The sequence below is a fragment of the Gallinula chloropus genome (genome assembly GCF_964237585.1).
Source record: "Gallinula chloropus genome assembly, chromosome: 5".
Taxonomy (NCBI): domain Eukaryota; kingdom Metazoa; phylum Chordata; class Aves; order Gruiformes; family Rallidae; genus Gallinula; species Gallinula chloropus.
Window position 1 is genome coordinate 10,543,866 of NC_140090.1, and position 12,757 is coordinate 10,556,622.

The window sequence follows — 12,757 nt, forward strand, 5'->3', positions numbered from 1 at the left end:
AGCGCAGCCTCAGCAAGAAGCTTTGGGTCTGGGAGGGAAAAGAATTGTACAGCTAGTGTTTGGCCCAAGGAAAAAACACACACATATGTATCTATATATATTGATAGAAATATACACCCTGTTCTGTGTGGTTCCCTCTTCCTGTATCGCACCCCAGCCCCACAGCAACTCCCACCAGCCCAGATGGTGTGCAAGGGAACGTGCCATTTCTCCCAGTGGATGGGAAGCAAAGCTATTTATTCAAGATATGAGGAAGGGAGAAAACTGTTGAGTACAATGTCCATAAGCAATTTTATCTGCTCTGGCGGTGCCTCTGCGTATCTGGGACTTTGCAGGGTACAGCAGTGCCATACATATCGTGCCACAGCATGGTGTGTGTAGGCTGCTGGGGGGGTTTGCTAAGGCTGAGCTTGCACATCCCCTGTGAAAAGTGTCTTCTAATGGTTGGGGATTCACACGCTGTGTTTTCAAGGGGTGAGAAGCCGTTTCTGACGTGTCAGTCCATTGAAGAGCACTTTGTGGTGATCTGGTTTTGACTAAACCTTGGTCTTAAGAAGTGAGCCCAACTTTCCCCCTCCCACACTGCTTGGGAGAAGGAGTCACAGCCTGGTGGTTTGAGCTCGTCGTGTCACAAGTCGTTGCAGAAATGGCTGAGGATTTAACAGTGCTTGCAGGTTCTGGGGGCTGCACAGCAGAAGGTAAGAGTCAACCAGCTCTGCAATACCTGCTTTGGCAGGGGGGTTGGACTCTGATCTCTTGAGGTCCCTTCCAACCCCTATGATTCTGTGATTAATACTGTTGTGATCGTTTTTGTCACTCTTGTTTCTCCAGGGCCCCCACCAGTATATCCTGCAAGGGGTTTGTCTAACGGCAGCTTCTGCAACTCAGTCTTGGGAAGACACATCCAAGGTGAGTCCCTCACCCTACACAGAAGCAGCAGCAATCAACCTAATGGCAAAAGCAAGCGAGCTGCAGGTCAGTTGCAGATACTGCTCTGTCTTAACTACTGTAATCCAAGTAAAACTCCTGCCCAGTTGTTTTCTTGGGGGGTTTTTTGGGTTTTTTTTTACTATTATTATCATATTATACCCTGGAAGTCAGTTTAATGTATATTTTTCAGGCTCTGCAGGAATCCTGGATCTCCATGAATAGATGGAAGTGAAATTTAAAGACATCATCCAAATAGATAAACATGTCAGAAACATTATCTGGGTCACATTTGGGCAACAGGGTTCGCTCTGTTTTAAGTGCAAATGGTTTACTGATGATTTAGATGAACTTCCTGAGGAGTGTTTGAAATTCCTGGCACACGTTCGATTTACCATCTGCTAGCAGGACTTTGATGAGCCCACAAAGAGGCATTAGACTGGAACTGCTCTTCATATCCCAGGTGGACTTTTGTTATTGACTAGTTTGGGGGTTTTTTTTATGTTGATATTGTTTTGATTCCTGAGGTGAGGCTTGTACGGGACTGTGTGACGAGCTACTGGGGCAGAGATGCTCTGTGAATTCTCTGTCAAAGTGCTGTCATCAAGTTGTTCCAGCACTGCCTGTGTCTGTTAAAATTATTACGTAGAGTCGAGTTTTGCCCCCACTTAGACCGGATCTAACAGTAATTAAGCAATTTGTACTGTCAGAGGGAGCCTGAACTTGAGGCTAGCCTGCATTACAGACACTAAAATCTTTCTTGCCTTTTCCAAAGCATCCCATGTTTAGCACATGAATAGATGGTGTGTTCCTCTCTCTCATTTCTTTCTTTCACTCTTCAAATATACCATTTAAGAAGCTCATGTTATGACCCACCAAAATGCGCGGCTCAATAGGGTTGAATTCAGCGTGGGTATTTTCCTTTTCTCTAAAGCAGAAGTATGGCAGGAGGGCAGCAGGAAGGTTTTGGAAAGGAATTTTTGCAGGAATTGGGACCAAAAGTCCTGTTGACGGGACCTGAAGTGCTTTTTCACCATACACAAAAGTAATGGGAGCTTGTGTGCCCTCACGATGCCTCCCTAGAGATGCCTCGTGCAGGAGAAGAAGGTTCCCTCCCAGGACAGCTCCAGGGAGCCTCAGCAGCTGGAGGGGATGAGGTGCAGGGGGCAAAGCTGCTCCTCCAGTATGGAGGAATGGACAAAGAGAGGAATGTTCTCTTTTCACCATCCCCATTGTGAGATCTCATCAGTTTGTAGTACTGCCTTTTCAACTCAGCATCGTGCCTCAGGCTTCCTCCCGAAACATCCTCTGCTAGTATGGCTGAGCGATACTGCTGCCCGAGGGCTGCCTTCTCATGGCAGAGGTAACAGCCCCAGCCAGGGTGACAGAAAAGCTCCTGCTGCTCTTCTACAAACAGGTGAGTGCAGGGCACATACCCAAAATGAATTAGATGTGTGCCGGGGAGATCTCATTCCCAGGCAAATATTCCATGCCTCTGGTGGGAACATCCGTGACCATTTTCTACCACCACCGAGTGCCTTTTGACATATTAAAGACATGGCAGGAACTGAGCTCCCAGGGGATCCACTGGTCTTATTTCTGTGGATGCTTGTACCCTGGGTCTATTTGAGGAAGGATGATTCATTCAACTGCTTGTTGCTTATGGCTCTGCGTGTCACTTCCCATTGTAAGAAGAAGGGTCTTGTTTGCCATCGTGGACTGTTTGGGGCTATTTTGGGATAGATCTAGTGTGGAAAAAATGCTTTACACAGCAAGACACCAGCTGATTCAGTTTCTTCCATGCTGGAAGTTTTATCAAGCAGCATCAGGCACATGTCCTGCATTGTGTCCCAGCTGTGCTGACCGGTGACCTGCTTTTTCAAATGCTTGTCAGGGGACACAGGCATGTGTTCTGCATGGGTGGCATTTCATTATATGATCCACCTGAAAACAGCCATGGATCTTTTAAGGAAATACCCATACCAGTAGCAGTTGCAAAGACCTGAAAAGTACTCATAATCATGCCACTCCCAAAGAAACATTCCTGGGAAAGGGTCCTGATTTTCCAGAAAAAGAGAAAAAAATTCTTCTCCAGATTTCCAGTGCAGTAAGGAATTCATAGCAGGAATTCACATTGGCAGCATCGTCTTTCTGACAATGAAGCATAATGCTCCAAGGCAATGCAGGACACAGTCAGGCCTTCTGGTTTGGGATGACTGAAGTGAGGAAGGGATCAGTACCACAATTGCAGGGTTTTGCATTGGCAATCAAAAGAAAAGGCCCCTCTTAGTGATGTAACAACCAGCAGGCCTGGAACTTCAGCGGATGTCTCAGGCTTCCCAGAAGCAAAGATACTTGGTTGTTGGGGGAACTGAAAAGATTAGGAGATGATCAGGTGTTGTGGCAAGGCGATGCCTTATCAATGATGAGATGACATCAGTTGGTGTCATTTCAGGTGTCCGCTTCAAGGCTCAGCCCTGCCTGTACCCTGGGCCAGGGCAATAAGTCATCCCTCTCTGCTGCCTGCCATGGCTGCTGGCACAAGCTCATCAGCATGGCTTTGCATGCAGGGTGTAATGGTCCTGGAGGCACAGACTCTCCAGCTCACTGGCATGGTCAGAGGGTGTGTCATCGTATGTTTCAAGGGGAGGAAAACAGCTCTTTGCAGGCTGAGTGAAGGTGGATAGGCATTTCCTTCTGACACCTTCAGGCCTCATCAGCACTAACGCTGGAGCTGGGGTGGAAGCTGCTGGGGGATGGATTTCTTTGGACCTCTGCTTACCCAGAAGAGCTGGAGTTTTGGACCTGGTGGACAGTAAACAGCACGGAGCTAAAGGAAGCATCTCCATCCACAACATGGCAAGGTGAGAGGTCTTGCCACAGGCCCAGGCAGAGCATATCCAGCATGAAGCTGCTTCAACCACTTCCAGAGTCATGACCAAGGCATGTGTGGAACTGGAGTGTGGGTCTCTGCAAAGTGACACCCAGCAGCTGCTGCCCCTGGAGCTGTGCATCAGCTCCCCATTACAGGGACTTCGGCTGCAAATGTTGAAAACATTTCTTGGGTTTGGGTTTTTTTCTTCTTTTCATTATTATTGCTTTAACCTTGAGCCCAGCCGTAAATAAGCTCGTGTAGTGAAAGGTAGCACTGGGGTTGAGATACATCCTTGGAGCTGCCCAAACCCATGTGGGTGACAGCCCCCTGTCCAGTACAGACTGGCAGGCTGCAGGGCATGGCTGGATGCACCAAGTGCCCAGCGCCAAGGTGCCTTTGCCATAGTATAACCGAGCTGTCGTTCATCAGGCACGTTCCTGGCTTATCAGTGGAAACCAAAACACTGCAGTGGAACAGCTCCACAAAAGGGTAAGTCCTGGAGGGGTGTAACTGGCGAGAGCTCCGACTGCAGAGGGGACTGGGTGATAAGCAGGCTCCCCCGTTTCTCTGAGAATCTTGACAGGTACTGGCAGGAGAGTTTCAGCCCTACGCAGGCTGTAACAAAAAGATGCATTAACTGACCGACAAGAAATATGTCTCTGCTGGACCTTACGGATCCTTTCCGGAGGTAGGAGGAAACCAATCATCTCTGAATTCAGGGATGTGCGTGCATGCAGGGCCAAGACAGCTTTCAGCCACCCCTTCACTTCCCCCTTGAAGGTCCCTAAGGAAATGCTATCCCACAGTTGGGGTCCAGCACGGAGATAATGTAGCTGTAAGCCGCAGGTTTGATAAGGCAGGCAGCCATCAGTGGTGTTATCTCCCCTCTACATGGAGGCCCCTTCCAGCACGAGGCTTTCACTTGGCACACAGTGCTGCTGTGAGAAGAGCAAAGTGTGTGGGAGCTGCTGGGTTTGTCTCCTTGGTAGGGGCTGGTTTTTTTTAATAAAAAGATCAGATGTTGCGCTTCCTTGAAAACACGACGATCCATGGGAGAGTTCATTAGTTTATGGCAAGTTGCAATAGTGTGGAGCCCAGCTGAAAGCAAATGTTATTGCAAAGAGTTATCACTCAGGGGAGAGGAAAATAATGTCCTGAGGAAATAAACTCAACGGAGCAAAACACAGAACGATATAAAGCTGTGGAGGACAGGAGTAGATTTGAATACTTTCTCAGAATAAAAGCCCCCAGTCACCTGTTTTTAATGCCAATGTTTGCTTTCTGCATGTTCAGTGAATATGTGGGATACATCTGTTCGGGACTCCATCTCTAATGGGAGTTACAAGTATGATTGCAGCTGGCTGAACTTTTTTACTACTAGTACACAAACATGTTTTTGTGAGCATCATCAAATACTGATTAACAACACCAATGGTAAAAATCAGCTTTGGTTTGTGGGGTTTGGAGGGTTTTTTTTAGAAAATGATGTGTTTTAATGTCAAGTTGCATGGAACTATGTTTCAAAATTGACGTTTCTCTACAAACTTCCCCCCTCCCCCAGGCCTGTCTCAAGTCTGAGCAAATCTGAAGATGCAAGGGGAGAGGAAATGCCCATTTTCATAACCTGACACAGCAATACGCTGCCCGCTTTCTTAGCCTTCAGCCAGTCTACCTTCCACCAAGGGCTGAGACTGTGGAGAAGTGTAAAGATGAATTCAGAATACATCTCACAGCACTTGCAACGCTGCAGAAGGCACCGGTTTTGCATAGTCAGCAGTTTTCTTCTGCTTCCACACTGAATTTCTTTACTGGAGAATTTGCTGCAACTTTTTTCTTATTTAGCCTCCTCATAGGATGCAGGAGTTTCTCCTTCAGGCAGTGGGATGCTGCCCCTGGTCCCAAACCGGCTATCTACACAGAGCCAATGTGGGGGCCTTGCAGCCTTTTGGTTTGTTTTCGGGGTGATAATTTCTTCCTTGGCGTTTTGGCTATCTTAAAACAACAGCAGAGCAAAACGTGGTGCTTCTTGCAAAGAGTCTCAGTAACCAACCCCATAGCCATGCATCCCAGAGCAGGCAGCACCCACCTCCATGTGCCGGGTAGGCTGGGAGAGGAGATGTGCTCCACTGCATCCTGCTCAGCCTTGGACCTGCGAAGCCCAGCTGTGCAAATGGATGTGTCTGCCTGCGAAATGGAGGGTGGCTCTTCCTTCATCCTCTTCCTTCCCTCGTCCCCTTGCCAGCTCAGGTTTCACCCCGTCTTCCTGTCTCTGAATTGTGTGTGTGTCGGTGCCGGGGTGCAATTGTCCTCGCCCCCCTGCCTGAGGAGCCGGGTGGCATTTTGGTGGCGGCACAGCCCCTGGTTTTAGCTCTGATGACCTTAGAAATAAGAGGCTGACTTCTTGAACAAGCTGCCCGAGGAGCCTGGGATAGGTCAGAGATTTCTTGAGCAGATCAAAAGCCAGAGATGTTTTTCTGACAGCCCTGGAGCTCCCTGTCATGATTTATGAATTATATACGCTCTATATGTTTAGCTGAAGAGGCTCACTGGGGGAACAGGGGCTGGTTTGTACAAGCAGGAAAGAGCATGTGGCTTCAGAGAGCCACCATCTACAAAGAGATGAAACCCCTTTGAATGTGCTCTCTGCAGAGCCATCAGAGTGCCTTGAGGGACCATGGCACAGAGAGCCCATGACAATCACAGCAAAAAATGTCATGATATTTTAGTGGGCAAGTGTTTTAATGGGAGATCAAGTTATGGGGAAACAGTCCCAAGCCCCAGAAGCTGGGATCTCAGGACTCTAGGCAGCAGACTCACAACCTTCCCTTGTTTCATAAATTCTTTTTCCATGGGGCTTCAGCAGATCCCATGGGGTACAGCTCTCTTTTGGTAAGCGCCACATACGCAGGAAGATTGTGAGTTTCACGTTGTCTTTTGGAGGCTGGATGCCCAAAGGCACTCTGCTGGGCTCTTCTTGCCCAGAGAGCTGTTGTTGTCACACCAGTGACCCCGCATGTTTTTTTGAGGTGAAAGTTGTGGTGCTTTCCTCTCCATGAGATGAGCTCTTGCTCAGCCCCCATGCTTGTGTGGCCTGACCTGAGCCCTAGCCCTGACAGAGCGCGAGGGAGACCTTCCTGATTCTGATGCAAAACAGGGCAGGAAAACTCCTAATTATAAACTTTAAGGCCATTTCCGTATGCACAATACAGTAATCCCTGTATCATGTCTGTAACTTCTAGGTTATAGTCTACTGAGCAGACAGCCTTGCAGTCACTGAAGGCTTTTGAGTAACAAAAAATCCACCACATCCTGAGCCTGAGTAATTACCTGCTGGAACAGTTTTACTGTGCTGCATTCTAACACAAGAGCACCCGGTTTCAACCTCCAGTGTGTAAGTCTTGTTTTAGCTCTACCCCATAGGAGAAGCAGCCCTCTACCAGAGAGCATCTCTGCTGGGACCTGGTTATAGGTGATGACCAGCACACCTCCCAGCTCTCCTGGCCAAACTAGACACCGAAAGCCTTCACCCTCACGGTGTAAAACAGGTTTTCCAGTCCTGGATGATCCTTGTACATTTTTATCCTGAGCAAGGTAAATCCAGAACTGCACCAGCTCTCTGCCCTGGGAGGATTCCCCACTCTCCTGTGTCAGGGTTTGCATTAGCAGCAGTGTAACTACAGCTCCTGTCTTCACCTTCTGCTGTGAAAGACGAGCAAAACCACTGCCCCCCAGGAAGCACTGCACTGGGGAGGAGTTTAAGGATAGGTATTTTGAAGACTTTCCTAGGGCTGCCCAGGGAGAATTAGGGAAATGCGGTAGCTGAAATTTCAGTGGCCTGTCAGAATACAGCTCTTCTTTCCATCGTGTATGGACAAAAGCGGTTGGATGAGCTGTCTGATGGCTGCTCAACCATGTTGTCGATAGAAGGGACAGAGGCAGGCAGCACAGAGCACAAACTGGGGTCTCTGCTGCCCCAGTGTAAACTCTTTGGGAAAGCAGCAAAGACCCTAAGGATGCTCAGCTGGAGTTATTCCGGGATACCGGAGACACAGCCTGGGACTTTTTCTCCATGGCAAGTCTTAAATCACTCTGCTAAGAGGAGCGACTGGCTGCTGTCACCAAGATAGCGCTGTCACTCTTTAAAAAGACCCCGAACGAGCAGTGGGATTTGTTGCTTGAAGAACAATTGAATGTGTATTTTCTGTCATTTTGGGGAACTTACTGTTCCCTTCTCTCTTAACATCAATGTAAAGTGGGCTCCCAGGGTACTTTAACTGTCTCAGAATGACTGGAGGGTCAATCTTAACATGATATGCCAGGGAAGTGGATGTGGCCCCAGACAGCATAGATCATTGTGGAGCTGAATCAGAGTGAGCGAGCCCTGGCTTATTTTTCTTTTTCCCCTGTATGGAGGCGAGTTTTGTCACCATATCACTCATGTAACCTTTCAGGTGAACTTAGTAATCGTGATATGTTTTGGGTTGGCTTCTTTCAGATTAAACCTCTGCCTTTTAGAAAAAGGAAACCAAAAGTTAAATAACTCCAAAATTAAGTACTTCTGAAGGATAATTAGTGGTCTTCTTTCTTACCAAAAAGAACCCAAGACTGTGCTTCAAAAAATAACATGTAGCAATTCCTTCAGTTCTGTTCCAAATGGGATTAATTTAGCAGGATGTTATCAGTATTGCATCCTCCACATCAAACCACAGTTTAGTGTATTATCTAAAATAATGAATAGTATGTATCTCTTCAACATTTAAAAAAAAATAAACCAGACCTTATATCCTGAACTCCCCCATCAAGGAGTTCAACATGAATGTGCTTTAACTTTTTCACCATGGGTTGGATTTGCCTACACACAGATTACCGACTGGTCATATACCCTTTCATTCCCTATAGTTGTAGATAGGGGGACCTAAGTAAACTGAATGCAGACATGGATCCCTGCCCCCAGTTATTTCATTTGGATGCAAAGACAGTGGAATTATAATCCTCCTGCTTCACCACTTCGAGCACAAAGCAATGTTAGTTGGATTGCAATTTCTTTGTCGAGGGGAACGGGTCTGTGTTTGTAAGAGAGTTCACTGTAGAAAGTGTCATTGTCCATGCAGATATATAAATATGCACTACATAGGGATATATGTGTGTATACGCAAACACAGGCACTGTATATACAGAGAGACACACACACGTACTTAGGAGATGTGTATATAACACTCACTTATATACAAATCTATTCCCTGTTATGAAACAATCATCAAGATATAAACAAGAGAAGTTAAACCACGGATGGGAACATTTTCAAGTGCTGCTGGAGGGTTTTATCTCCAGTATTGAAGAAGTGCTATCAAAACCTAAACAGGGCACTTATTACAAAGAAATCTTTACGTAAGTGCTGGAAAGGTTTGCTGAATAACCAGATGTTGTTGCAAAGACACTTCTCCTCCCCCTCTCTCCCTACTTCTTTTCCTTCTTTAATAGTTCGATTAATTCCGTGCATAAACCAGGGCTGATAAAAGTTCTACGCCGCAAACTTCACCACATCTGGACACTGTTGAAGCCAGCTCGTTCAGCAGTGCACTTCAGTCGCTTTTAATCCCCCTCAATAAAATACAAAACTTCCAGCGAGCAATGCTGACCTATATGTATTTTTGTGCTGTAAACACTGACATCTGCGAGCGGCTCCAAGCGAGCACGCAGCACTTCCCACCCAGGCGAACGCTCGCCCTTCGCCGTAAGAGAAATACACAGCCCATGCAGCCACGGCAGCGTAGTCCACTAAATTCCCAGCTATTTCCAATCCTCTGGCTAATTGCTGTCAGGGGAGAAATCAAGGATTAGCTATTTTGCTGGAGGAAGGAAAAATAAACGACCTCTCGGAGTACGTTGCTTAACGTTGTCTAACCAGAAACGTTTTTCTACTCACAGAAGGAGAGCAGCAGCAAGGAAAGCAGACCCGGTCTCCTCCGGTAACCCATTTTCTGGATCCTGCCAGTGATCAGAAGCCCAGCTTCACGGCGTTGACCAATTCATCTTCCCTCAGTGTGGCTGGACTCCTGCGTTTCTGCTGTCAAGCCCAGAGCCCCGAGTTTCCGAGGCTCCCGGCTAGGCTTGCCGGGAAGGCGGATCCAGCCGCTAAAGCCCAGCTGTGTGTGGGGTCCGCCCAGGAACTGCAGTTTATGAACAAACTAAGCCTGACTCTCCTCTCGAAATATATACAAATATGGGAGGGGGGGAGCCAGGAGAAGAAGTCTGGCTCCAAGAAAAAGAGTTTGGCTGTGGGTTTTCCCCCCACACACACCCCGATGACAACACAAAGCTGCTCCCGGCTCCGTATGGCCCAAGGATCTTTGAAGGGGACCTAATGTCTACTGCATGCATCTAATCAAAAAGGCATGGGTACTCCTGCATGCCTCTTTTATCTGGATAAAACACGGAAGGTAATGCTTCATTATGCTGAGCTGCCATTAATTTGCTGCTTCCCCCCCCCAGCCCGTTATAGAAATGAACTCTATCTCTTAAGTAAGCTTCAACGGGCTGTATTTTTAATAGGGATAATTGGAAGTTTTAGGGCAGATTTTTCAGAAAGACCACATCAATATGAGCTTAGCCTAAAGTAGGCGCTTTCGACCCATTAAAGCAGCAGGTTTTAAACATATACTTATATGTTTTCCTGAATCAGGGCCTAAAATAATAACATAGAGCATTTAAATAGCTGCTTTCTCCCCAAGATCTCAAACTGCTTTACGGAAACTTGTAAGAAATATTATCCCCACTTACCAAAGGGAAACTGTGAAACGTAGCAGAAATCGGACTTGCCTTGGTTGTTAACACAATCAATCGGTGGCAAAAGGAGGAGTAAAAGCCTCAAACTCTCACCCTATGATCTACCCCAATCCTTCAGAATGTGTTAAAATAATGATCAGTGCAAACAAGTGTGGCAGAGAAGGAGGTGTTGCTAGGAAGGGTTTTTTTTCAGACAAAATGCCTCACCTAATTAGAGGCTAATATTTTTTTGCTGGTTATTAACAAATATATTGATCACCTTTTAATGCATGCACAGCATTCTAATTCAGTGAGTGTCCAGCTTTTTATTTACCCACTTTATGACTTGCCTTTTACTCTGTTAATCAGTATGTGGTGGGTATGCAGTGTATGTGTGTACAGTCGTGTGCACGTGTGATCACTGCCAGTGAGTGTTTTGCTCTGCCTGAGGATCCTTTCTTTGAATGAATCTTTCTGACAATCTTTGTTATGCAAAGTACTTGTATAAATTATGCTGTTAGGAAGTTAAATAACAGTATCTCTTTTCCCTTCTGTATTTAAGAAGAAAAAGGGGAGGTGTTGGATGAGGTACAGACACAGCTGATAAATACAAAGCACCTCCCCTACGCCATGGCTACACCAGCGCACCTCTGCAGAGAGCTGCTTGGTCTACTCCCACTTGCTTTGGGGTGCTCAGATACAAGCCAGCTCATGTCCTCCACGAAGAAGTGTCCATGTGTCCCTTGGATGACAGGGCAGAAAGCGATGTGGATGCCTGAGGGGAGGACACCCCCTGGGGTACACAGAGGACCTTAATCTGGAAGAATGTCTAGAAATGAGTTCCTGACCAGGAGAGCTGCCTCTTGCTCCCAGGCCTGGAAGTCATCGTTTCAAGTCCTAGACAAGCTGCAACATTGCTCTCCTTCACTTGGCTGTCTTCACATCAAACTGGGCATCTTTCCATGCTCCATGCAGTATTCACCTAGGAGAGCTGGGCTGGCCTGAGTTACACCACCTGAGTTACACCCCCTGAGGTTTGGTCTCTCAGGGCTAAGGACAAGCAAACATTTAGCAGGCTGTCAGAAAGACATTACTGTCCCACCAGCGCACCAAAGCTGCCATTTGCACAGTGGTTTCTTTGGGTGCCAACTTTCCTCCTGATTCAGAGGATTTCAGAGTGCCCACAGATCACTCAGACTGCCAGCTGGATTTTCAGACGTCAGCCCATCTGTGTGCTATGGGGCCACTGGATAAGGGCTTGTGTTAGGAACGTCTCAGATTATTCATGATCCATGGGAGCCCTCTCTAAAATCAGCACGAATCCCCCGCTGCCTAGAGAAACTCAGAGAGAAATAATGTCCCCAGCAGGAGCCCGAAGGGGCTTTAAACAACGGTGGACATTGACAAAACACGCTATACAATTCAGAAGTGTGGGGGAAGCAAGGGATATTATTTTTTCTAGCAGCAGAACCTGGGAAGGCAGCAGGAAGCCTGCACAGCGTCCCTGCAGCCAGGCACCCTGAACCGCAGGAGCCGCCTTTTCCGAAAACCCGGGCAATCCCAAACAACTTCTGGGCCAAACCGAACCCTGTAAAATGCTTCATCCTGCCTGCAGAATGATCTTAATTAGAGATTTGGGACTGGAGGTTACTGAAATGAGAGGAAAGGCAGTAGCTATCCCATGCAATGGCATCTTTACAAGGCAGTTGGGTTTCTACAGGAAGCTCTGCAAGGGGAAGCTTTTGGGGAGCGATGTTCCACTCTTCATAAACAGTTGTATTCATTTTGAGATGGTGCTAGACCTGCTGTTTGGTAAAACAAGATGCTGTGGTCACATGGGGGAAAGTTTGCTTTCATAAACTGGCATATGCCCCGATCATCTGAGCTTTTCCCTGACCAACAGCTCCACTCTGAACCCCCTGTTTATTTCTCAGACCTTATCGAAGGAAAAAATGCAAACTAAAAATCCACCAAAGTTACTTGTGAAGAAGTGAGTAAGAACTCTGGGATTTAGTCTAAAGTGTCTAAACTCACATTATAGAGCTTTGCTTCCACGAGAGAACATAATGACCTTTGGATTAAGACGTTGGGGAGGAGGAAGAGATAAATGGTTATTTTTATTGTTGACTTGTTTATGCCTCTTGGTGTAAATTCCCTTGGTCCTCGATTAGTGGTCTGGACAGCCTCATA

General features: G+C 47.0%; 1 protein-coding gene across 1 annotated transcript in view; it reads right to left on the reverse strand.

The window, feature by feature from the left end:
• Positions 1-9,780, reverse strand: part of LOC311192048 (TGF-beta receptor type-2-like) — a gene marked incomplete at its 5' end in the record, with an annotated part of 34,185 nt that extends 24,405 nt beyond the window's left edge. The window contains one exon of the mRNA XM_084264457.1: positions 9,729-9,780. Coding sequence (XP_084120583.1) covers positions 9,729-9,780 — 52 coding nt within the window. The remainder of the gene's footprint in view (positions 1-9,728) is intronic.
• Positions 9,781-12,757: the final 2,977 nt, after the last annotated feature.